Consider the following 27,377-nt stretch of genomic DNA (forward strand, 5'->3'; position numbering starts at 1 on the left):
CAGCAGATCACCTCTCACAACTATAGCAGAACTTGCATCTTACCTTCAACCATCGCCCCAAAACAGATCCACTCACCTCAGACTGCTATGGTAATTAACAAAGTTGCTATGTAGTGGAGAGTCCAACTCAGATTCAGTTGTTATGTGTGGAAAGGCCAACTCAGATTCAGATTATACTGGGGTAACGTCTGAGGATAGGGCTAAAATTTCCCTATACCTCTGCTACAGTCCCAATCTATGAGTAGAAGCAATCTGGCTGTTATTTAGTCCATTAAAAATAAGCCCATCAGCTCTAATGATAGCTTTAAATCACATATAATTTGGCCTGTAAGTAGCTCACTAGGCTAGACTCAGCCCATACACCTCCTGCTTTGAATCCCTTATACCCAAGCACAGACTTACCTGTTCTACTTTGATGTCCATCTCTCCATGAAGTTTCTTCCCCTTGAAATATTTTGCCCTAAGAAGACAAGAAGTTAGAAATCGTATTGTCTTACTCCCCTGTTTATAACAGCACAATATTTGACAGTTGCTGTACTATTCCCTGTCTCCTTAGAAATAGCTTTAGGGCCCAATCTATCCAACTTTCCAGTGCTGATGCAGCTGTGCCAATGGGGCATGCACTGCTTCCTGCAATGGGGGTGCAATCATGGAGGCCTCCTCAAGGTAAGGGAATGTTTGTTCTCTTAATTCAGGACTGCATTGCGGCTGCATCGGTGCTTAAAAGTTGGATAGAATTGGGCCCTTAGAGAATCCAAAGATCAGATTAATCTTTGAGGATATGATACATATTAAGAGTCAATAAAAATGCACATGTATAAACCACAGCCCAGAAAAGCACGATTAATTTGAGCAGGGCTGGGCAGTCAATAAATATCACTTTGCCCAACAGCACTCTACAGTTCTCTACCCATTTTTCCCAAATAGATTCCACTTCCTTGTACAACCCGAGTCCTGGACACAGGATTTAAACTAAGCCAAACCAGCATGCAACATGGAATTTGTGTGGATATCACTTGCACCTTAGCAAAGAATATCCTGTCCCTGGTCAGTACCATTTCTGAACCCAAATATACCTACCTGCCTGCTTTATAGCATTTTACTACCATTTAAATTTTTCTGTCTATCCACCAGATTAGTTCCCCAACCGTGAAACACATCTAACACAGCCTCCATCTCTGTAGTCCTCCCTTTCAAAGGAAAGAGGACTTTTCCAGACTCTTCCAAGGGTTGGGTGCAAGAAATCCATAGCTGTTTGCTTAGGGAGCCATACACCTTACCTTTAGGGAACACTTATGTCATAAGGATATTGTTGCATTTTCCTACCACAAGTCAAATCTCAATGTTTAGTTGCTGGAAGAGTGTCAATAAATAAAGATTTGTATTTGGGGAAGGGTGATGAAGAAGTTTCAAGTTACACTACCTGTCAGGTTCATCATGGGTGTTGGAATGTGGGGACGGAAGTGGGAGTTAAAGGAAATCCTCTCACATTTAAAGGTCACAGACCAGCCAATTCTGGAAAGAATACCAGTTTTCGCAGTGCTCTTTCCTTGTCCTATTTTCCTTTCAGATCAACCACCATCACCGTCCACTATCCCTCCTCCTATTGGCCTTCCAACAGTAAAATTAAAAACATTATATGATAAGAACAGCCATGCTGGATCAGACCAAAGTCAAATCAGTCTCATCTTCCATTTCCAAGAGGAGCCAGAAGATTAACTGAGAAGTTCTTAAGCAAAGTGTGAAATCAGGAGCTATTCCCCATTGCTGGTCCCCAGCACCTGCCATACAGAGGCAAGCTTCCTCTGTATTTAGCTATCAAGGTGAACATAGATCACCTTGATCCATAGATCCTTCCACTATGAATTTGCTTGATCTTCTTTTCAAGACATCTAAGAAGCCACTGGCCCATCAGTCACACCTTGAGCATTGGTGTGATTCCACAAGCATGTGGATTCCACAAGCAAGTGTGTCATGAGATGCTCTTGAGCCTATATGATGCGGCAAACAGGTGAAGTCACGGCAGTGGCGGTTGCCTTGGAGACTAACTACATCTCTCTTTTAAATTCTCAATTGCTGGCAGGTTTCAGGACACAATGCCCCACAGACAGCCAATTCTTCTCATCCCTTTCACTGAAACATAATGTCCTCTGGCAAACACTCCAATACTTGTAAGACAGTGCCCCCTGGTGACACACAAGCTCAGTGCAGAGCAGGCAGGTCAGTCAGGCAGGCAGTTTGGGATTCTGCTTCCTGAGGAAGTCTAGACATCGCAGATAAAAATAATGAGTTGTTTCCTCCATTTATAATTCACTCAGCTCAGCAACCAAATGCCCAGCAGGGACAGGCACAAACTGGCTGCAGCAGCAAAGAGAGACATAAAAAGAGAGGACAAGGCAGAGACACAGTTAAGGAAAGAACCCAAGGCAAGGTGTCAGCAGGGGAATGAGAGCACAGCTGAGGGGTTAGGGCAGCTTTAAAGCAAGATGGCACCTATACACATTCCCTAGCATACACTTCTGAGATTTATCTCCCCTATATAGTCCAGCAACACCTGTATACCTGTGATGCCAGTAAGAACTGAATGAATTGTTGCCCATTTCTTCATCCACATCAACCAGTAGACCCCACGTCCCCGACACTATTAGTGGAGAACTCAGGAGTACAGTTCCCCTAATCTTCAATTCACTAACTCCACTTTCCTTTTCAAGATTGGAGAAAGAGAACCTCAGAAAGCTTGCCTCTCAGCTCCCTCTGACAGCTCCTCAAACCACAAGTTTCTGTCACTGAATTCCTGACACAATTGCAGAGAAGCAATTGCAGAATTCCTGACACAATTGCAGAGAAGCAATTGCAGAATTCCTGACACAATTGCAGAGAAGCAAGGGACTCATCTTTTGGCCAACACTCATGGCCAGGTAATTGGGGCTCACTGTTTAGCTCCCCTCACTGTTCATTTACCCCAAAGCCCCACACCATAGTCAGAATTTGGGAGACCCCAGGATTGTGTCCCCCAGCATCTGCACTGGGTCTCACACCTCAGTCAAAACTGGGAAGAAAACCCAGGAATCCTTACTTCCAAGTTCCTCTCCCATCCTCAATTCTTCTGACAGAAGTCAGAAGTCCTTCACTCTTTTCCTCTAGCCCAGGAGTGTCAAACTTGTTTCATACAGGGGGACAAAGCATTAATGGTGCCTGCTGAGGGCAAGAAGTGACATCATGAAGCAGAAATTGACATCATGAAGTAGATGATGGCCAGAAATAAGCACTTTGTTTTCACACAGAAACTCATTACCTGCAGAAGAGAAAATGTGCAAATCTTCATATTTTCAAGATATGAGAAAGCCCCATTATCACGCTGGGAGAACCCAATTATAACAGGGGCTGGATAAAATGCTTCTGGGGGCACATTCGGGCCTTATGTTTGACAACCCTCCTCTAGCCCTTAACACCCAGAAGTGGAGGCTGAACCCACAGTCCTTGCTCCTCTCATCCACTTTTCTAAGTCACAGGTCCTCATTTTATTCCCCCCTAACAGGAACAAGGCAAAACCAAAACAGATTCTCTCCTCCCCCCCCCCCCACACACACACCAACTGCCTGAGGGTGGGGGAGGGAAGACCCAGGCAATCTGGAAGAGAATCTGAGCATATCAGTTCCCCCATGCAGCCAGTACTTGCAGGACTGCATCTAGGACCTGATTATGTATTATACACAAACGCACATAATAAACCCAAAAATGCTAATTCTTTTCGGCAAAGCAGCTTTAGAAAGGGGCCATTTTGCAGGGAAGAAGCTCTTCCAGTAGGACTCACACACAGCTGCTTTTCCTTGCACAGTATTTCATGTGATTTTTACTTCAGAAATGCACCGCTACAACCTTTTGCAGGCAAAAGCAGTGAGGGCCATTTGGCCTGTGCCTCAAGCTCATAGGGGGCTCACATTTAAACACTTTTTTTTGTTTAAACACTTTTTTTGTAGAATCAAAATTTTCATGACTAAGGGCTTCAAAAGCTGGAAGTTCGCCAAGTGTCTCTGGACCACTGAGAGGGATTTAAGAATCCCCCTCGCCCCACTACAAACACTTCCCCACTCCTCCAGCCGCTCCACCCTATCGCTCTGCCTAGAAAATGTAGCAGTTAGGGGCAGGCCCATAGTCAGGATTCTAGAGATGGGTGGGCAACAATTTTTTTAGGGTGGACAATTATGTCAGGTATATATATTGGTGTGCAAAATTAAAGGATAAGTTATGGAGAAACATCAGTGACCGGTAAATATGAGGGTTGGCAAACTGGCAATGCCCACCCTGGCCTCCCTCTAGCTATGGCCCTGGTTAAGGGTGTCATTGTGCATGTTCCGTATACTGTATTTCAGCCCCCTACCTGGGCTCTGTCCCAGAACCTCTTTTCAGTGCCAGGAGTCAGCTCTGTAATGCATGACACATTAAAACAGAAGACAATGCCTCAGAACATATACTGATAGACTTGTCCTCACCAGAGGGTGCCTATAGCGATCATCATCCCCCCCAAATGTTTTAGGGGGGAACGTTTAGGGGTCTTGCAGAAGAACTTGGCCCAGGGATGTCTTTTTAATTAATTACAAATTAAAGATTTGTACAAAACTAAAGCTTCACATATCTCCTTGGGGCAACAACAGGGTCTCTGAATGAGCAGGCAGTGAAATGATCCACCACCTCGTAAAGAGCGGGATTCTAGAGCAGCCATTTTCAGCCGCTGTGCTGTGGCACACTGGTGTGCCACGGATGGACTGCAGGTGAGCCACGGGAGTTTGGGGGAGAATCTTTTGTTAGTAGGGTCATGGGGGATACGAGCCCCTGCAGTCGGTCCCGTGTGCCTTGTCATTTGTTTAAAAAACTGACGGTGTGCCTTGAGAATTTTAATGCCTTTTCAGTGTGCCCTGAGATGAAAAAGGTTGAAAATCGCTGCTCTAGCGGTTCAACCTTATGATATTCTTCTCTTCGCAACCATCTGCAGAGGGGGTTATAATAAGGGTACCCCATCACGTGCTGCGATGCTATGGTGTTGACTAGATGGTGCTATCGGCCCGCGTCCCCCCCCACCCCGCTTTGCGTTGCTGTGCAAGAGCATCACCGAGACGCCCCCGCAACCTTCTGACTCACTTGGATCCGTTTATAAATGGGGGGGGGGGGAGAAAAGGATGCTTTAGCCATGCGGCAGAATTGGGGGAGGGAGGCGGGTTGCTAAGTGCTTCTTCCTCTCTGCGGAATGCGGGTCACAAGATTCTGGATTCCCCCCCCACACACACACACACAGACTGGTGCAAACCCACAGCGAGCTGGCAGCCCAATCTCATGCATGTCTACTCAGAAGTAAGCCCCATAATAATCAATGGGGCTTACTCTCCCATAATTGTGGATAGAATTGCAGCCTTAGGCTGCAATCCAATCCACACTTTCCTGAGAGTAAGCTCCATTGACTGTAATAGAACTTACTTCTGAGTAGACAGGCACAGGATCGGGCTCGAAGAGCCCAATGCTATGCAACGTCTACTCAGAAGTAAGTCTCATTATAATCAAGGGGGCTTACTCCCAGGTAAACGCGGATAGGATTGCAGCCTAAGCTGAAGCCTGAAACGGCCGCTAAAAGAAAAGCGAGAGCATCGCAATGGGTGGAAAGGCATTCCCCGCAGGGCGTTTGCAAACCAGGCGGCCGCTCTGCTGCTGTAATAATGGTTCCTTCTTAAGCCCAAAGTCCGCACTGCCACCCTCCCTCGCCCGCCCATCATCGCCAATTGCTGCAGCTGAGAGCAACCAGTTCCCCGCATCGCAAGATCGAAGTCTTCGACGCGAACAGTCAGCCTGGTCTGCCACTGCGAAGCAGATCCGCATTTCCGCAGCCGCTTCTCTAGCAATGACTCTGCCACGAAAGGCCCGTCTCCCTATTGATTGTTGATTTATTTCAAAGACCTCCTCGCGCGGGCTTGGACCTTCCGGATTTTGCAGCCCTGGGGCTACAGATCTCCGCCCTTCCCTGCATATTGCAATTTTCTGCAATCTTCTCTTTGCGGCCCTTCTAATCCACTTAAGCCCCTTCCGGATTTCGCAGCCTATCCGCTGCCTATACAAGCCTCTTGAAGAAAGCTACTGCAGTCTGTCCTGCTGAGCTGGCCATCGTCGTTCAAAAAAATTTGCAGAGAGAGAACAACTGAATTCTCCAGGCTTGCGGGGCTCCCTGCAAAGCCTTTTGGCACTGCCAAGTATTCTCTTCGCAGACTGCAGAAGCCCAAGCTGCACTGCAGTTCCTTTCCAGTGCACTCCTGCACGTTTACTCAGAAGTAGGTCCCGCTGCGTTCAGTACGGCTTACTCCCAAGTAAACATGCACAGCACTGCAGCCTTTGCCTCGAATTTCTGCAAAACCCTAAAATGCAATTCTATTTTTACCCTGCAGGACAGTGACCCCTGTTCTTCCGCTAGCCTAGAGCATCCCTCCCTGCCTGTATAGGACATGGTTTGCTTACAGAATGCAGCAGACCATTGTGCTATAGATCTGCCCCCTTTGCGTTGCTACTCCTACTGCAATGCAACACACTTCCACAGGCTGCAGTTTGGGGGCTACTCAAAATCAAAAGCCCCTGCACTGTCACACAATGTGTACTGCTGCTTCCACTGCCACCGACCAACTAGTCCTCAAGATAGCATCATTGCTTGGAACTTCAGACTGTATGGAGCCTTCCTTTAAATCAGTGGTTCTCGCGCAGGGACCCACTTTCTAGAATGAGAATCTGTCAGGGCCCACAGAAAGTGATGTCATGACCAGAAGTGACATCATCAAGCAAGAAAATCCTTGGCTGCAATCCTACCAACACTTACCCAGGAGTAAGTCCCATTGGCTAGCGTTGTTAAAAGAATATACATAGTAGCCTGTTAAATGTGCAGGTCTGTAACATTTCCCCAGATGCAGTCACATCCCATTGTAGCATCAAATCTAATATATTAAAAATAAAATATTGAACTAAATGGGGACCCACCTGAAATTGGCTTGCAACCCACCTGGTGGGTCCCGACCCACAGTTTGAGAAACACTGCTTTAAATTGGAAACATACACAGGGCCCAATCCTATCCAACTTTCCAGCACCAGTGCAGCAGCAATGCAGCCTCCCCACTGAAGGATGCAGCTCCATTGGCACAGCTACACCAACCCTGAAAATTTGGATAGGACTGGGTCCACACAGAGCAACATGAGTCTGGCACCACAGGTTGGATGCCTGTGAACCTGAGTAGAATGCTTTCCTTCCACATGCTTTCCTGTACAGAAAAAGGATGTGTATAGGTTTTGTTTTTAAGGGAGAAGAAAGTCCCTTCAAACATGCACAAAGTTCTCTTAGGACAAGAAGGTTTTCTCTTTTTTTAATCAATGCAAGGTCAGAGCATCTGCGCTGAAGGGTACCATCTTTTCTTCATTCAAAAAAAAATTGATACAAAGTACAAAAATAGAGAAAGCACTTAACTACATAATGTTTTATTTTTCCCTTGGTTTCCTATCTTCCTGTTCTGGCAACTAGCCCAGAAGCGATCATTGCAGAAGGACCAGTAAGATTACTAGTGATCGGCAACCCCCAGCTCTTCTGCACAGCCCCACCAGGTTGCTGGAAGCTCTGGATGCCCTATTCTGAACACCCCCACCATGCCCCTGATGACACAGTGGGTGCTACCACTGTGACCAATGCTGAAGGCTGAGAGGTTGGCCTGCCCAGGCTGGCATGGCATGGGCCTTTGGTTTTTCTGCTTCAGCAAACCAACCCCAGTGCTCTCTGATTTCTTGCTGAAAGGCACTGCACTTCACACTGCCAATAAGCAGTGTTTACTTTCAAACTCAAACACACTCCTTGCTTGCCTTGCTACTGCAGTTCTGCAGCAAAAGAGAAACGATTAATAACTAGCTTCAAGAAAAGAATTGCAAAGCAACCTCCCCTGCAGTTATCCTGATATGTTTATCAAACCTGAGTTTCTATGATACAACTGCTTTTTCTTTCTTCTTTTTAAACAATTTGTACTTGCTAGAGACCAATGCCCTCTGCAATGCACCACACTGTCCCTGCAGTCTTGTACTTATACAGTACATGAATCCACTGCACAACACGTACCGAATACTTTCCTATTAGACTGGACTTTGCTTCTGCATTGCTGCAAACCAGATTTCCCTTAGTTCCAACACACCTTATCATGCCTACCACCTACACAACAGAATGCAACATTTCTGTGCTCCCCTAAATCCACAACTTGGCCTGGAATCCAGGAGATTACACATCCACATCTCCTGTACAGAGGCTCCCAAAAAGGTATTAGGGTTTTCTTAGTTCAAAAGATGCCCTGCTCCAGTAAAGTGAAGGCACTCCCTAGCTTGCAGCCAGGAACCAGCCTTCCTACAGCATAAAAACCTGCAACCGCACACTATCCCCCTGCAATACCAAAGCTATTGCTTCACAGTGCACTCTGTGTCAACTGAATCTGAATCAAAGAATAAAGGATCATATCACTTCAGTCGGGGTGGGGGGAGAGTCACATGTTTATATGGTCTTCCATGCGGAAAACCTACCTTCATATAGAAAAACAGCTATTCAGAAAAAGTGTTCACCATTGCCCTGATATACTAGTTTTCTATGTGCTGAGAGCTTATTTTTTTTATGGGGAACATGCAAACAAACAAATCCTCCTGCCTGCAATGGCACAGTCCAGCATAGACTTTACCATGTGATTCTGCAGAATATGTTGTCTTTGAAGAGCAACTCCGCTTCACCAAGGCCCACCTACGCTCTGATCCTACAAGCCCCATCCTCTAAGTCAGGCAATCCCTTGCATTGTTTTATCACTGTGATGAGCAAGCAACAGAACACCCTGGTCCACTTTCATTAAGTTCTCTACCAACAGGCAAGACTTCAAGCCAGCTTCTATCATCTCCTGCAGGATGCTGCCTTCACTAAGGTTACCACTGAGCAGCAGACTTTATGGGTTGCAGACTTTAGTTGGTGATAACACTTATCTCAATTCTGTGAAACACTTCACCTGCTGATCAAGTTGCTTTTGAAGACACATGCACAGACACCTAGACTAGGTTCATTTTTGTCATCATTTTACTTAGAATACAGCTGTAGCTCAATGTACGAACACCTACTTTGCATTCAGAAAGTCCCAAATTCAAGCCCTGGCAGATTCAGGCAGAGTGCAGGAAAACTCCCATTGGTGGGTCATGACCTGTTTTTTTGGTAGGTCGCCAAAGGGTGATGGAAAAAGCATAAGAACTGGATCAGGCCAAAAGCCCATTTAGTCCAGCTTCCTGTATCTCACAGTGGCCCACCAAATGCTTCAGGGAGCACACAAGACAACAGCTAATTGCCTCAAGCCCTGAGGATATTCAAAAATCAGATAGTATAGCTGCTAATTACACTGCAAAGAGCTCAGCTCCTGCAGTTTGCAAGCATACGTACATATAGGGCGATAAAAGTTTGAAAGTCTTTTTGCTTAAATATAAATAAATAAAATATTTCTTTCTAGATCCCCTTTTTAAAAGTCTGGTAAACCTAGATGCGTCCTGATAGAGTGTATTTTAAAAAGTGGATCCTGGTGCTAAAAAGTTTGGGAACCACTGGCCTAGAGTCATTCAGTATAGGCAATATGAACCTAAATGGACCTATTGTGTAACTTGGGGCACAGTCCTAACTTGTGCTGGAAGCAGGCAGGCCACCAGAACTGCGCTGCAGCCAGTGCAAGTTTGGGGCCAAAAGCAGTGCAACCTGAAGCAAGGGAAAACATTTCCCCTTACTCTGTGTCACGCTGCAGCGGCCCCAATGGGTCTTCTTGCATTTGCACCACATGATAAGGTGGTGCAGATCCAAGCTGCCCATAGTCATGCCATGCTGCCTAGGAACCGGGTCCAGATCCGACATAACTGCAGGATTCTGGCCCCACCTCCCACTCCCTGCCCGCCCCCTGGGAACACCCACCACCTGCCCTTCCCTGCCCCAAAATGCCTTTCTCCCACCTCTTCTCTGCCCTTCCCATGCCCCCCCATACAGCTACATCGCCCAAGCTTGGCTGACTCAACTCAACTTCTCCCCAGGGCCCGCGGCAGTGCAGGGAGGCCACTGCACATTCATGCGCCATCCTATCTCCCCAACAAATGGTGCAAAAGTGCTTTACAACACTTTTGTGACACTTCCACACCAGCAAAAGGGACTTGTGTCGGCCCAAATACATTCTAGGACTGTGCCCTTGGTATATAAGGCAGCTTCTGCTCAATGGGGCAACCCTACAAGCTTACTGTCAATGCTCTGCCTTCTAGCATTCCCTCACTGTAAGGAGCCTGTATTCTCCACGGCTGTCATTCTATACTCTCTGATGCTGTGGGAGCATAATCCATCATCCCCAAAGAGAAGAAGGGAAATCAACACCTTCTGGATTACCACATGCCTGCTTACAATGCAGCAAATGGCTTCCTAAATGCCACTTCCTTGCATTCTCAATATCACACTGCATTTTACTGTCCTTGGAAAAGAGAGACTGGAGATGGTCACAAGCACACACACATCAACCCTCTGCTTAGGGTGTATTTAGAGCAATACTACAGGATACTTCAGTCCTGACAGCAGCTTGAATGTCACAGCTTGTCCTGGAAACACAGGGAGCAATAATAAAGAGTCTCTGTGCATGTGCAGAATCAAGCTCCCATCTTACTGTGAGTATTAACAGCTGCAACTAGAAGGAAAGTCTCTCAGGACTGAGGATGTAGAACACAGCACCTTTCTTTTTAGAAATTTACTAGGGTGCTAGTGTTTAGACATCACAAAGTATGTTACTGAATGCTGAATCCTAACATTTGAAAATGTCCTACATTTCAATTTTGAGAAGAAAAACAAAATATTCACCAACATTTAAAGATGCAGTCTCCTGTACCTTCTTTACAGTTAAACAAAAACACCTGGAGCCTGCATCATATTACATCTGTTTTGGCCCTCTACCTCTTCATCATTCTCCTTCCTTCTGGAAGGAAAAGGGCCTTCCTACTTTTTAGAAATTAAGCATTAAATTTTTGCATGATCAACATTTGAACGAATGGCTTACAGACAAAAATGACAAATTGACGTATTGTTTGATATTTGGAAACTTTTTTAGATCTATAGGTATAGTTGATTATGGATTATGGTTTATAGCAGCATTTCTCAGTCTGTGGTTGCAACCTGATTTCTGATGGGTTGTGAGCCTACCATGAAAGGAAGTTGCAAGAATGCGCCCCAGAATGCCTTGTGATTTCTGTGTAGCGCTGGCACGTGACCCACTTCATTGGCTGCATCACACTGCGTCGCACCTCAGAAGGCCTTGCTGCAAGGCCTTCTGGGGTGCAACATGGCAATGAAGCAGATCGTGTACCCAGAAGCAGCTTCCGTGTAATGGCCCATAATGTCTTGTGGTGCAACAGCCAACACTGACTCACAAACCACCACAGATGACAAAGTGGGTCACAGAGGTAAGAACTACTGGTTTATAGTATAGATTCCTGAAATTTTTTGTACTATTATGTATCTTATTATTACTATTTTTTTCCTTTTCTGTCTCTCTTTTGTTTGGTCAATTGTGTTTGTATTGTGTTTTGATGTATTTTTTCCTTTCACTAATAAAGGGAATTAAAGTTCTCCTCCCCTCCCTTTCTAAGTGACCAATTAAATAATTTTTAGTTGACTAATCATCTGCCTCTTAAGTGACTAATCAATTCATTACTCAATGACATTTTTAAAAGTTGCATATTGACAAGGTTAATAAAGTTTTGTTGATATGCAACTAATGAGTTACAAGTAATGAATTGATTAGTCATTTAGGCAGAAGATTAGACAACTAAAAATTATTTAATTGGCTGCTTAGAAAGGAGAAGGGAGGAGAACAATAGACAAAGAGATATATAGGACCAAAGCAGACAGTAATGCATGATGCAGCTGTCAAATCTTTAAAAAATGTTATGAAAGATCATTTCATAAATCAAAGCTACCACTTGGTTTACCACTTTTTTACTTTCATTGTAAAAGAAAAGGTTGAACTTAAATTTTTTAGCCCTCTACTACAGTAACATTCCTGAACAAAAATGGCTTTGAAAAAATAAATGTACATGTAGGGCTTTGGTATCCAATGGGGATCTGTTCTCAGACCATGATCAGCCCCTTTAAGCCCTCAGAAGGGAACTGAAGCTGTGCTCCGGTCCCCTCCAGAGGGCTTTCTGAAGCCCACAAAGGCAGCATGTGTTCACCCACTGCCTCTGTGGGCTTCAGAATGGCTGTTTTGGCCAAAAGAACACGTCTGGTTTCCTGAGGGAAACCGGAAGTGACGTTTTTGTACCATATGAGGCATTTTGAGGAAACTGGAAATTGCATTCTTTTGGCTGAAATGACCATTCTGAAGCCTGCAGAGGCAGTGGGTGGACACTTGCTGCTGCTACAGGTATCTGAAAACCCTCCGGAGGCAACCAGAGCCTCGGGAGGGCTCAGGTAGGGCCAAGTCAGGCTCCATGCCGGTCCAGGAGGCCCAAATTGAGCCAGATCCGCAGATGCAGAATCCGCAGATATAGAGGCCCCACCTGTATGCCTTTAACTCTTTGCATCACCAATTAAAATTGATACACATGCACAGACAAACACACACAAATTAATCAACTCAGGATGCATTCCTAAACATACTTTCCTGGGAGTAAGCCTCACTTCATAAAGTGAGACTGACTTATGAATAAACTTATGAATTATACACTTGTACTGCATATCACTAGCTGATGAATCTACTGATTAAATTGATTCAGACAGCAGACTTATTACTTTCCTCTTCTTTCTTTTTCTTTCCAAATGGTGGCCCTGGTGATGGCACAGGTGACCAGGTCAGGCCATGCCAGGCCTGTCAGGCCATGCTGCACCAGATGAAGCCCATAAAATTCAGCACACTCCCTGCTCTTGTTTAAGACACACACCACTTCTGCTAGGGGTCTTTTTGCAGGTCTAATAACTTGCTTCATCTTATTTTTTCTTGCCAGGTTCACTTGTTATTTTTGCCTGTCAAACAGGAAGTACCTCCGTCAAAAAAAAAATACATATGTATCTCTATACTATATAAGCAGAGCAGAGTGCAATGACCAAATGCTGTGAGTGTGGTGCTTTGCTTTTTGAATTGTCGATTCTCACCCTTCTGGTTTACATTCATCAATGACACATACAGCAAAGTGGGGTGGGAATAACACGGAAATGGCTCCATTTAAAGGTGGATGATGTCATTTTTAATTTCTTACAGATGAAAATGTCCTTGCAAGTAGAAAACTAGCACAGCAGCAAGAAGGCAAGGCTAGAACCTGCTGTGCCAGCATAGTTTTCCCTGCTGTGCTAGCTTTTTAGTTGCAGGAAGTTGAGGGGGGGATCATGTGGGGGAACATTCAAAAATGAAATTCCTCTCACCTGCAGGAGAGTGTACTCCAGCATTTCTCAAAGTGTGCTCCTAGGAGCCCTGGGGCTTCCTGAGACCCCTCTGGGGGCTCAACAAGCACACTATAATGGCACTGGCCACTATCTGCACTCTGCCTAGTTTCCTCGTCCATCCCTCCCTCTTCTGTTAGTGACTCTCCTTCCTCATTCCCCTCCTGATCTTTTTCTTCGCCAGTATTTGGCACTGAGCTCAGCACTGTGCCACTCTGCACATGTGCCAGTGATCTGGGGTTCCCCAAGACTCCACGAGTGCACCAGCAGAGCTCCCCAAAACTCCATTTGAGAGTATAAAGGGCTCCAGAGACTGAAAAGTTTGAGAACCGCGGTTCTACTCCATCGGCTCGATCATATTTACACCACATTTCTCTGCTTAATGTACAGACAAGGCCAGAACAACAGATTGTGAAGAGCGAGAAACTCCTCTGTGCACACACCTTAAAATAAAACACAAAGTTGTCTGTCACAAATCATTCTGCTGAGGCTTAATTATGGTCCGAATTCCATATGGTTGACCTCAAAAGGATTTTCCAGTGCCACGTTCAACTATGGAATTTGTATACCAATAACAAGGACAGTGCCTTTGAGCATGTGCAAAGTGCATTCCCCGCACACTCCGAAAATCCTTCTGATATCTGCCCATTTGGGCCTGCCAGTTTCTGATACTGGTCTGAGTCCCAACAACTTCTATTTTCAGAAATTATCAACTGGCAACAGGTGATTCTTCCTAATGCCTTTTCCAGCAGGAGAAGGAAGGAGATAGAGGAAGCACAGTGGGAGTCGGCGGGGCTACTTGAGGGGGCTTCTGGGATCTCAAAAGGGTCAGGTGTCAGAAAGAAGGGGGGAAAAACTGGTCTTGCTGTATTATTATTGTTTTTATTTAGAGTATTTATTTAACTCTGGGTCAGTTGCCAGAATGTTATGCATCACAGCCCAAGTCTAAAGTTAGTTGCCAGAATCTCTGTATTGTTTAGTAAAAATTAACGTGTAGCCCATGTAAGCGCATGAAGGGAGCAAGTTTGCTGAGCTCAACTCAGTACACCATTTCACACACATGTCTCAGGTAAGCCCAGGTGTGCTTCCTCTTTATCCCATAAACACCCTTCAGTGGTTCTGTTCAGCCAAGACAGACCAGGTGGGTTGTGGACACAGGACAAGATGGCAACTTTGCAACTGTGCAGATTGTTCTTACAGCCACTTCCCTGCACAGTTCTGTTACTGTGCATTATCGTATAAGTTCAACCCACTACATTTGCTGCCATGAGCCAGAGGAGTAAAAAGAAAATGTTTGATATTAGCTAGTATTTTCCATCAGGCTCCACCCCCTAGTACTGCCCAGGCACAAGAACTATTGAAATAAAAAGTCAACCGCCCTACCTGGATGACCATTAGAAGCTCTGATTTCTTTTTGAGCACACCAGACGATAAAATCCCCAACGTTCCTTGTTTTCTTTTTTTTCTTTTTTGCAGCCAATGCTTAAATTACAAGGGTCCCTGTGGGGCTCAGCCCCTTATCTATTATTTTTAGGAGGTGACACCTAAAATAATTTAGCCATAATTTGACTAAAATTGGGGGGGAGTCAGGAGTGGGACTTATGAATGCCCCCCATATTTCAAGCACGGCTCACAACCTCCCCATCTCTTCTCTTTCTGACCCAGTGCCTTTGCTTTGTTTCCTCAAGCATTCTAAGCGTCCTTATAGTCAAGACTGTTCACACAACTATTTCAGCATGTGAAAAGTCATGTTAGTTTCCAGCCTTTGGAAAGCCAACACACGCAGGATCTAATAGTTTGTATGCTCTGGGAAGCATCATTTTTCCAGCACCTCCTAAACCCCAATGCATGCTGATAGCCAAATCCTGCATGTGGCAAGAATTGGTAATGCATGGTGACCCCCTCACTACAAACCACAAGTTCCTGGAATGCAGCTCAGGGGTCCTTTTCCACACAACCAACAGTACACACCCAAAGTGCTATCATGGGAATATGCGCTGTATTTGTATTCCTATGTATTCAGGGGGATATGCACTGATTATACATATTCTCAAAGAATGAATTTGCAATCAAGTGTAAGGAAATAACTTGCAAGTTCGAGAATCCCATAGCCCTCTAGTCCAGCAGTTTCCAAACTGTGTTCTTATGGGACTCCTTCAAAGTTTCTCAGTGACTCCTCAGTGTGATGATCAATAATTATGGACAAGCAACCCCAAAGGCAGCTTGTATTCAAAGGCAAGGCCATCCATGCATCAGGTTCCACAAAACAGAGTTGCTACATTTTACATACAAAAATTCTGGCAACTAGACTAGATCTGAGTGCCTTTGAGCATGTGCAGAATTTCTCCTGAAAAAATTGTGTTAAAAATGGCCTAAGAATCATTTGCTCCTAGGTACATACAGAGTGTCTTTCCTTTGAAATTTGGTGTGGGTGTTCTGAGGAATCTGGGGTCCCAGTATACTTGTACGGCAGGAGAATTTACCCCAAAGACATAGCACAGCCTGAGATCTTACTAGTGTAAGATCAAGATAGTCATTCTGCTGAGAGAAGCTCAGGTTCTACTCTTGGGTGACCAAAATACAGACATTTGTAATTACAGGTAAGGTCAAATGTCTCCAGCTAAATGGTGTCAACATACATTCCAACACTGTGCAGATAAGACAGGAACATGCGTATAGCACCCCAGTTGTCAAAACATGAATCACTACTCAGCCCTCTCCCCATGCCAATATTACACACCCCTAGAAGCTCTACTCTGCCCACTATACACATATTCGTTTTCTCTGCAGTGGCTTCTCCTCTCTTGCCTAGATGAAGAGAGGAGGCATCTTGTTAAATGCCAAGATGGTGTTTGTTCTTTCAGTGAAAGATGCGCAAGAACAACATAATTGTCCTACAATCTGTCATCCACAGTTCAAAATACACCTAAGCAGCTGCAGTATGTGAAATGGCAGGCTGTATGCTGAATGGTGCCTTAGTCTTCATGCGCATGTCTGTGCACTAAGATGAGATTCATCCATCCTCACTCAGACATTTTGCCTCTAGAGACCCCAGAGAGGACAATGAACTCTGGAAAATGCTCACCCTAATAGCATCTCACACAGACGAACAGTTCAAGCAGGATCTCCAAAAGGCACAAATATAGGGACAGTAATTTACCTGGGATGGGCACCAGAAAGGAAGGACTGTCCCTGGTAAACAGTATCAGCTGAAGCTTCTGTGCCAGACAGCACAACACCTCCATTTGGTGGCTCAGTGAGGTATGCATGTTTAGAACATTCATAGGACTCAGTAGTCAGAGCATATACCTGCACACTACACATGTGCACTAATGCAACTATCACCATCCCAAGTGTTGCTTTATTGCATATACTATGGCAGCATGAATGGCTTGGATGGATTTTCCTTTCATTGTTTTACAGCTTCCAATCTAGCAAAAGGCTAAAAAGGGCAACATTCTAGTTAGAGCAAGATAATTGTTATTACCCAAGAACCAAGATGCAATCCAGTGGTCACAGGAATGCTGGGCAAATCCCTCCAAATGATTCAGTGAAGGCTGTATGGCCCAGGAAAGGCAGGGGAGACCCCAAGGCATACAAGGCAGCCTTTTGATCATCTGCTGTTCCACACAGCACTGCACAGCCAACAGGACACCGCAGGGAAGAGAGGCCTTGGCTGCACCTCCTCAGGGCTGCCTCAAGACACTGACACCCGCCGTCTTGCCCTGCTGTAAAACAACAGCCTTTGCTTCCTGACACATCATCCCCAGCAGGGATCCAAAGCCGTCTGTGACAAATGCTGGCATTTCTCACTCCCTGTAGCGCAATCATCCAGGCGCTGCAGTCTCCAGGACAAAGCAAGATTCCCTGTGCTCACATTTGGGGACATGGGGGAGGAGCAACACTGGGAAATATAAAGTGGAGGGGCAAAGCAGGCACTTTGGGGGCACAATGCTACCACAGCACACTGTCCCTGCCTCACTCAGGCACACTTGCTTCTTTACACAGATGTGCCCAAGAGAGGAGTTATCCCTGAATTCCATCCCCCCCCCAGTGCCTATGGCTACCACACCAGCTCGCTCAGTCCAACTGGGAGTTGAATCCAAGCTGATGTACTTAGCTTTGTGTTATTATTATAACCCTGGTGATGCCAGCGGGATGTTTCTGAGTCACTCTGTATAGTCACAAACCACAGATTCAGGGAGCCTCTCTGAGGACAAGGCATTCCAACAAGGCAGAATGCTCTTCTCTGCTTTGATTAAGGACTCTCGAGGTGAAAAGAGTTTGGATAATCAGGTACCAAATTCAATCATATCCAACCCCAAATTTGATATATATTCATTAAGAATATTAGCTCTGCTAAATCTGACAAAAGTCCATCTCCATCCAACAGACTGTTTTCCAACAGCAGGCAGCCTGATGCCTCTGGGAACCTGACAAGCAGGAAATGAAAACAACACCTCTCCCCTGTTACCTTTTCCCAGCACCTGCCATTTATAAGTACACTGTTTTGGGCCATGGAGATACTATTTAGCTATCATGGCAAGTGATACATCTATCCTCCATTTATTTGCCTCACACCTTTTTTCCCCCCCAGGCCATCAAAGCGAGAACCCATCACCACATTTTATGGCAATTGGATTCTGAATATTGTGATGAATTTAAATTGAAGGATTACTAGATTAATCATAAATGCTCTGAAGTTTAGAGACACAAGTGTGTGTGAGAGGGAGGGAGGGAGGGATGGATGGAAGGAAGGAAGGAAGGAAGGATATCCACAACAGATGGCCAATTGTAACTGTCACAATTTCAACCTTGGCAGTGCTTGCCAGGATTTGACACACGCAGGCTGGAGAAATTGCATCATGCTAATTTACAGAATAAACTTGGCCAACATGCATTTTAATAGTCCTCTGCATCCAATCTCCTGGTCCCCCGTTCATAGACGCCCTGTTTCTCAGCAACAATCAGCAGTCCCCAGTACCTGCCACTTTGGCGGTCCCCACATCTCAATTGCCTTCCACATCCACCCACTCAGGGGCTAGTGTCCCTATGCCAAGAACTACAGGGTGGCAGTTGGTACAAACTGTGTAGTGCTGGGGTGAAGGATTTTTTGGTCCTGAGCCGACTGAGAACAGAAGGTGCGGAGTGGAACCACAGAGCAAGTGGGTGGGACTATACCATGATGAGAAGAGAGGGGGAACAAGTGCAAGTAACTGCATATCCTGGCCTCCACACATACATAAATTACAAAGCACAGGGGCCAATGTTGAATCTAGCATAATGTCACAGATGGATAGCAAACCATGAAAGTCCTATTGTGAGTGTTATAAAAGGCAGAGCTGGACATGAAATCAGATGGAGTCCACAGCCATTCATGAAAGTACTATCCTCACTATCTGGTAATAACATAGTGTCTCATATTTCATCTGCAATGGGAGCCAAACCCTCCTCCTAGAAACCAAATGGTTAAAAGGGAGTTGTTCTTCTGTTGGTGCCATTAAAACCAAAATTTTAAAGAGCTCAGCTCTCTAGCTAGTTTGTACTTAAGTTCAAAGAGCCAAACAAGCACCTGCAGATCAACCACTAAGGAGAACAAATGTACGCAAACAGTGACACTGATGGCTCCAGGTTTACACCTGGAACGGTCTCATGAGCAGATACTGCATCGCTGTAGCCGAACACAGGTGCAGACTCAGAAGCACTAAATCTGAGCTCAGAAAGCTTCATGGCCCAGATGCATCTGGGTTGCACCATAATAATACATATATAAATCCATCCACATAGAAATCTAGCATGCTAGTAGAAGGCTAGGTCAGAACAGTTCTCCCATCAAGTTTTTCACATGCAGGGCACATGGAGGGCATGGAAGAGCATTTCATCATGCTCCAGCTGATGACATCAGCACTCCCACTGTAGGTGGCGCCTGCCCCCCCCCCCGCTCCAGCTCCGCTAGAACCCTGCCGCCTACCTAGGACATCTGAGGCCACAGAGGGGAACAGAAGGTCTGTGCCACATCAACTGTACTGTGATTGGTAGGCAGTATGATGGCAGGCTTCTAGATTGGTCAGGCCAGGCACAAACATCTGGAGGTTGGCCTACTGTCCTCATAGGTCAACAGAGCAGAGCCCCTTCTACCAGGCTTCAGGCTCTAACAAGTAGCTGCAAAAAGCCCCAAGTGAGGAAGCAGATCTGATTCCAGATATCGCTTCCCCCAACTTAGCCCTGCATCCTCCATAAGAGGCAGAATCTCAGTCCTTGAAGCTTTTCCCTACATGATTGTATTTCCATGCCAGAAAAAGATATCCTGTTGAATTTCCACCTGAGATGTAGTTGTTAAAAGCAGAGGCGTCCTGTCAGGAAAAGAAAGTGGCAGTCCTAACTTAATCCTAAAGCTGGCAGAGCCTGGAAGATCATCTTCTCCGCAACCCTGAATTTGCCTTCAGAAGCAGGAAGTAGGACATCCCTTCTCAGTGGTATTCCTGTCCATAGTGACTACAGGGTCTGGGGTGCTAAGCAGGTTTTTGCCCTCACCAGAACATTGTCCCCCACCCGCCCACCAGTGTACAGTGCTTCACTTCTTCAAAGATACAAATTACATTCATTCATTTATGTGAGAAAAAAAGAAAGCAAGGAAGGGATGCAGGCAACATCAGTAGCAGTGGGGAGGTTAATCCTATTCCCTGCTTCTGGTAATCACAGCCATTAAAAATCATGCCTCCTCCTGGATTTTGACCCCATCCTGAATTTTGTTTCTTGGTCAAAATAAATGTGGGGGGACAACTCAGATTTAAAATATCTAACAGACACAATAAACTTTTTCAAAGCAATTTCAGTTTCAAAGTTGAAAAAACAAACAAGACTCCTATTTATTTAATAAAACAGCTTTAATGTCTGGGTTTATTATTATTATTATTATTATTATTATTATTATTATTATTATTATTATTATACTTTATTTTTACCCCGCCTTTCTCCCCAAAAGGACTCAAAGGGACTTTTTAAAATATATTCATTATTAGTCTTGACTACTTTTATGTAGAAGCCCTATTTTCCTCTCAGATTATGAAACTGAAGGTAGGACCGATTGAAGCTGGTTAGAATATCCAATTCTGCCTTCACCAAAAAAACCCCAAATGCACTTCATCTCAGATAGGCAAGCTATTTATTATAGGCAGAGCTCTTAAAACATGAAAAGTCCATAAAATCCACAAACAGGCAGCAACTAGCTCTAAAGAGGTAGCATCTGCTCAGTCTAGGGATTGTTGCAATAATAGAGGGCTATGCACCACTGAGTTTGTAGGCCAGAGTGGCCCCACAACTGCTGGGAAGGAAGAGCAATAGGGACTGATCCTAGTCTCTTCCCTAGCATGTGAATCAAGCCCAATCTGTCATTCAAAGGCATTAATAGCTGAGAAATGTTGCCTGATCTGGGAAGAAACAGCTTTAAGCATGCCACTGGGACATGAATATGGTGAATAATCAACCCTTACACTTAGTGACCCCAGAGACATAATTCATTTTAGTCTGGTATCCTGTCTCTGGCAGTGACCAGAGTGGTACAGTGGAAGGATGTGCTGACTCACAATTATTCTTTAATTCTCAGTCACAATGAACTGACTCCTTTTTCAGGGGATTTTGCTTCAGTGGCAGGCCTCATCAATGTTTTGGGATAGGCTGAGCTCATACGACTTAGCTCAATCCGTTCATGTTGATTTCCCCGCATTTAAAAAAATGAAATGATGCTGTGCTAATAGTCCCTGACGTTCTCGCTTTCCATAAATGTTTAGCTCAATTTCTAATCTAGTTATACAGTTGGCCATTACCACATTCTGAGGCATTCAATTCCAAAGGGAATTGCATGTTATGTGTGTGTTCATTTCATCAAAGAGGAAGATCAGATCCCACACACAAAGGCTGATCCCATTAATGGTGAGGGTCTGAGGTCCCCATCTTCTGTTACCCCATTACATGTGCCATGTTATGCCAGGCCATCAAGGCATCCTTACACTTTGATCTCATCTTTGATACATTCACATGCCTTCTTTTCTCACTCTGTACAGTTGTCCTGGCAGAGACATCACGTACAGAGAAGAGAAAGATCCTTCTAGATGGGGAACCACACTTCACCTAGGAGATATGAGGCTGATCTACTCAATTTAGCTACCTGCCATCTAAGCATGCCTTTCCCCACTTCTTGTCCAGTCTAGGATTTCAGCATTAGGAGATGGACTTATGCTTATAGATCTGTGCTCCCTAATTGGTAGTTCTCATTCCTCCAATGAAGAAGCCACAAGTCTGACTTCTGGGAAACTGGGACCAAACACCAATGAGTTTGCAGGCCAGAACAGCCCAACAGATATGAGAGGAGGAGAGCCAGCATTAAAAAAATGTTGGAAGAGGAGGCAAAAGAAGGAAAAGAACCCTGGGCTCACAGAGACCCACATGCCTGTTGTGGGGACAACACAGGATGAGGACCTGGTTGAGGTGTATCAGAGCAAGAAGAAGAGACTGGGATTTCTAGCAAATATGAGGTAGGGAGAATTTGATATCCCAAGGAGTCAGAAGGTTTCAGAGCAAAGTATTACCATGCAGTGCACAAATAATCCCTGGTTTTGGTTGCTGACCATTTCTGGAGGATTTGCCTTCCCCCACCAATTTGAATAATGAAGTCAAATAAACTAGAACACCAATAAACTAGAAAACAAACCCAAGCATTCATGAATAGGGGGAAGGAATCTTCCATTTTGCCCAAACAAATTGCCAAACCAACTGTTCAATTATTAAAACTACCCAGTACCCCAGAGGAAAACAGGAAAGCAGGCAGGCCCAATATGTGTACTGGGAGGAGTGCCAAATTGCCATTAACAACCTAGCTGGTATTTTGACTTTTCAGCCTGTCACTGCTTTGAGCTGCTAGCAATTCTGTAAGCCCCTTAAGTTACTAAACCCTTTTCTTTCAAAACCCTTGGATCTCATACTGCCCTCCCATAGCTACAATCCCTTCCAGCCTTATGCACCCAGGAATAATCCCCAATACATTTTGCTTCTTAATGATGCGCTGATATGTCATGTTCCTGTGCTGAACTGAGCCCCAGTACAACCCAATGACAAAAACCATCACCTGATGGGTCATCAATATCAGAACCTCTAAACACCATACCGTCCATGCCCCTTCTCTTAGCCTCCTCACAAGAGGCAACAGATACTTAACAGAGATACTTATGGAATATGCGGGAAACCTAGAGTGCAACAGAAAAAGGAGACAATAATGGGGTGAACGGAGAGAGCAGTGGAATCATAGGCAGACATGTGGGCTTAGGTGAAGGAAGGAAGGAAGGAAGGAAGGAAGGAAGGAAGGAAGGGTGAGTGGATTGATATCTAAGCATGGATGAATGAATGGGGTGACCAGCTCCCCTTCCCGGCTCCTTACCAGTCTGTCCCTGGTTCATCAACCACCAGTAACACTTTGGTGCGCCCTGAGGACCCTCCAGAGCCAGCGACCCCCCCAACTTGCTCACTGAAGGTGGCTGCTGCTGCTGCTGTGGTCTGCTTCACAGCATTGGAGAGGGAAGAGAAAAACCCTCCAGCTCCACCACTGCCTCCTCCACCACCACCTCCTCCGGCCCCAGGGCTGGGGGCAGCCGGTGGCCTTTCTGCCGGTGAGATGCTGCCAGGTGATGGCGAGGTGGCACTCGGGGGTGGCGGCGGTGGCTGTGGGCGCTGAAGATCAGTCATGTAGCCGTTGGGCAGGTTGGCCATGAAGTTGCTGTCGGAGAGTCGTCTGCGCAGGTAATTCATCTTGGCTACAAGGTGTGAGTTTCAGGGAGGGGTTCCTACTGATGAGACCTTTGACTTTGGATGTCGCTTGAGGGATGTGGTATTCCCCTATGGGGAGTCTGTTTCCGGGAGGATCTCGATTTTCCAGAGGGGATCCCCCCCACCCCCTGGTGCCTTCCTCTGGCTGATCTGCTGAAGAAGGTCTCTTCTTCTAGAAAGGTTTGCCCTACAGGGAGCTGCTGCCTAAAAGAGGATCCAGCTCCCCAGCTTTCTAACAGGGAAGGCTTCCTACAGCAGGTCTTCCAGCAGGAGGCTGTTCTCTTGAAGATGCCAGACAGAGGCTTCTATCGGGGTCCTCTCCACGAAAGGGAGACTCTTTCTGAAGGGGATGGATTTTAGAAGGAATCTCTCAGCAAGGCAAGGTTCCTGTAAGGGTCTGCCTTGCTCTGCCTTCCCTACTCTGGCAGATTCTGCTCATTGGAGTGCCTGTCTCCTATGGGGCGAGGCTACAGGAGCGAAGGTGCCCTTGTACCACTTCGCTTTGGGAAGTGGAAATCTTTCTAGGAGAAGGAGCTAGCCTGGCACTGCTCCTCCCAAGTCTCAAAGCCTTCTGCAATCACCAGCAAGCTGCCCTACCCAGTTAAGCAGTTTCCCCATTTGGACTCTCTGAATTCTCTCCCTTCTCCCCCTTCCTGCTGCAGTGGTGGATCCTTGTTCTCGGCAAAGCCAATTCAGAGCTGTACCATTAGCCAAAGCAGGAGGGGTGAGACTCAGCATCCCTTTCCTCAGCTTCCCCTCCCCGATAGGTGAGAATGGTACAGCCTGGTACCCAGCAGCAGAGATGCAGGGACAGAGACAGAAGGATGCTGGTGACGCTCATGATGCTGTGTTCTCTCTTGGAATTGATGCTGGTGGTGCCACTGCCCGTAATGCTGATATTGACGTCATGACAGTGATGTCATGAGTTCATGGAGCTGGGTTGAAGGATATTTCATATATACTGTATATAATATACAGTGTATATATAAATATATGTATTTCATGGGATACACCCACAGGTTGCACTGTGATGCATGTTAAATGACTCTCAAAATGAGAGCAGGGCTCCTGAGGCAGTCACCAGGATAGGCACAAGCTCTGCCTTCATCCCTTAGAAAGCAAAGAAAGAGGGCTCTGCTTTGCACAAAGCATTTTATCTGCAGAAGTGTAAAGAGGTGCAGCAAAAATAAAAATAAAATTATTTTTACAACAAAGATGTGGGATCAAAATACTAAAAAAAAAAATGTGTGTATATGTATGAAACAGCCCTAGAGGAAAACTAGAGACATGAATTGTAGAGTCAAAGAGAACAATGTGTCATTTACACACACACAGAGAGAGACAGACAGACAGAGAGAGAGAGAAAGTGCATTATATGTGACAACAGTATTCAAAAGTATGGTGGGAAGGTATTTGTCTGTGTAGATCATTCTATGTTTATTTAATGCAGTCAATATCCATGGTGCTTTACAGCACAGTGTAAACGAAAAAAAAATCTCAGCTCCAAGTAGCTTGCAATTTAAGTCTGCACTACTGCGCATGAAGAATGTGCAGTTTCTGTTTTATCTTGGGCATGCATGTTTGGAAAATGAGGTTGGCAATAACTTTGCACAGTGCATATAAGTGGCAAAACAGAGACATGCATAAGCAGCACACAAGAAGGTTACATGGACATGAATTTTTTTTATTTTTACAACAAAGATGTGGGATCAAAATACTAAAAAAAATGTGTGTATATGTATGAAACAGCCCTAGAGGAAAACTAGAGACATGAATTGTAGAGTCAAAGAGAACAATGTGTCATTTACACACAGAGAGAGAGAGAGAGAGAGAGAGAGAGAAGAGAGAGAGCGCAAAGAAAACAGTGCATGCATGGGTGCTAAAGTGTATGCAAGCACAATATGAAGGACTGTAGAATGTGTCTACTGATAAGGCCTGAAAATGAGGGCAGGCCCCTGAACATACAATTTCTGTGCATATAGGTGCATGAATGAAACTGCCTTAACTTTTCTCTTAAATCAAAAAATTTTGTTTTCTGTTTTTCTAAAAATGAAATTCACATATTAATGACGTGAGTTCTCTTGGATTGGAGATCGGACAACACTAACATTTAACTTCACTGAGATTCTGCAACTGTAGCATTTATTCTGAGCTTCAAGGTGTTCAAAACACTTTACATATATTGTTTTCATCAATCTGATGGTAGGCCATGCTTATTAATGTCCAGTGTGATTCTTGTTTTTATTATCATCATCATGGTTTCTCTGACATGGTTCAAGAAATATATTAGGTATACAATATCATGCATTGTTGTAATTCCGATACTGCAACAAAGGGAGAAAACTAAAGTTGAAGCATAGTGGCTTCCAACAACCCTGTAATGTATTCTTCCACTGTGATCACAAGGGTGCAAATCAAGTGAATATGGTAGAGATCTAAAAAGAGCAGCTCAGTAGAGGAAGCGAGCTAATCAAAGACTCTCTCTCTCTCTCTCTCTCTCTCACACACACACACACACACACACACAGACACACACACACACACAGAGTGTGGCATCAAGGAGTTGGGACAACTAGGCACTGCCAATGTCCCATACCCTTCAGAGGACCCATTTGGCTAGACCAACCCTTAATCCTGGTGGCAGTGGTAACACCCAGTATTCCTTCAGGTGGTGGGTGGGTAACACCATTATTGAGGAGCCATTTGCCCCAGGGTCCTGAACACCAGCATTGCACACACAGCAGCACCTGTCACATACACAAACATGTACAACAGCACTTCACAGGAAAACACACAGTAGCATGTCTCATGCAAACACACACTTGCAAATATACACACCAACATTCACACACAGAGAGAGGGGGGCAATATAAAGTGTCTGAACCTCCAAATTCTCTCTTCCACAACTGCAGCTGGCAGTTACAGTAATTTCTTTTCTTCAGGGAAGAGGTTCCATTTGGGATGCATTAATTTGGCAATGAACACGTGCTGAAGGATCTTCAGTTAAACAACTGATCAAAATTGATGTCAACTGGGGCACAGGAGGGACAGATCAGGCCCAGGAAGGAGGTGGGTTCAGCAGCAGTGGTGCTGCCCAATCTTAACTCCCTTCCTCAGCAAAATCCCATGGTGTGGGTTCATATGGACCTGTGCCAACAAATTCACAGGTGTGCTTATGAGTAGGCCACGCTGCACTGCAGTGGTTTACCCCCAGGTAAGGGAACAAATGTTGCACAACAAATGTTCCCTTACCCAGAGGAGATCTCTGCAACCCTGCAGGATGCAGCAGTAGCCATTTTGGCAGGGGGGAGAATAGGATTGGGCTGCTGGAGTAAAACAGAGGGTTTCAACAACATCACAATGTTGTAGGTTTTCCTTCAGTTACTCTGAATTGTGCACCACTGGAGTCACGATAATGATATAAACTACAAGTTTGTTCGATCCAGTCAGCCAACCTTATGATGATGATGGTTGTGCTGTTAGTAGTGCTGAAAATATTGGTGTCATTGTCCATGGTGCTGATTAAACCATACTCTTCCTCTCCACACTCTTTGGTCAGCAGCACAACCAGTGGCGTAGCTAGAGGGGGTGCAAAGCACTAAGTTTTGCAGGGAGCCTGACTGCGGTGAGGCTCCCTGTAAAACTTAGTGCTTTGCACACTGCAGTCAGGCTCCCTGCAAAACTTAGTGCTTTGCAACCCCTCTAGCTATGGCACTGAGCACAACAATCAAGAGAAACTCTACTTTGTTCAGAAAAACAGACAAGCCATGCCTTTTCTCTGTACCAGTCTCTAACAGTGACACTTTCCTACACTAGTGTAACAAACCAGGCTGAGACTGGTCCTCTTTGCAGGTTCAGAGAATGCTTTGTATACAAAACTTTGTAGGAGTGGGTTTCCAAGAAAGAAATGTAAGATCCTAGGAAGTTGGTTCCCAGAATCCAGATCTTGCCCATCCCTGAAACTTGGTGATCCCCATACAGCATTATGATCCTGGGTATAGCAGGAGAAGGTTGACTGTTTGGGGCCCTGTTTTCACATACAGACTTCACAGTGTTGTGCAAATTATGCCATCCACCAAAA

At 45.2% G+C, this 27,377-nt stretch overlaps 1 protein-coding gene across 1 annotated transcript in view; it reads right to left on the reverse strand.

Annotated features, from left to right (window-relative positions):
* Positions 1–23,278, reverse strand: part of SYN1 (synapsin I) — a 94,705-nt gene extending 71,427 nt beyond the window's left edge. Inside the window, exons 1-2 of the mRNA XM_066613960.1 lie at positions 22,911–23,278; positions 403–460 (exon numbers count right to left, since the gene is read on the reverse strand). Coding sequence (XP_066470057.1) covers positions 403–460; positions 22,911–23,278 — 426 coding nt within the window. The remainder of the gene's footprint in view (positions 1–402; positions 461–22,910) is intronic.
* Between the last annotated feature and the right edge of the window lie 4,099 nt (positions 23,279–27,377).

The sequence above is a fragment of the Tiliqua scincoides genome, chromosome 2 (genome assembly GCF_035046505.1).
Source record: "Tiliqua scincoides isolate rTilSci1 chromosome 2, rTilSci1.hap2, whole genome shotgun sequence".
NCBI lineage: Eukaryota > Metazoa > Chordata > Lepidosauria > Squamata > Scincidae > Tiliqua > Tiliqua scincoides.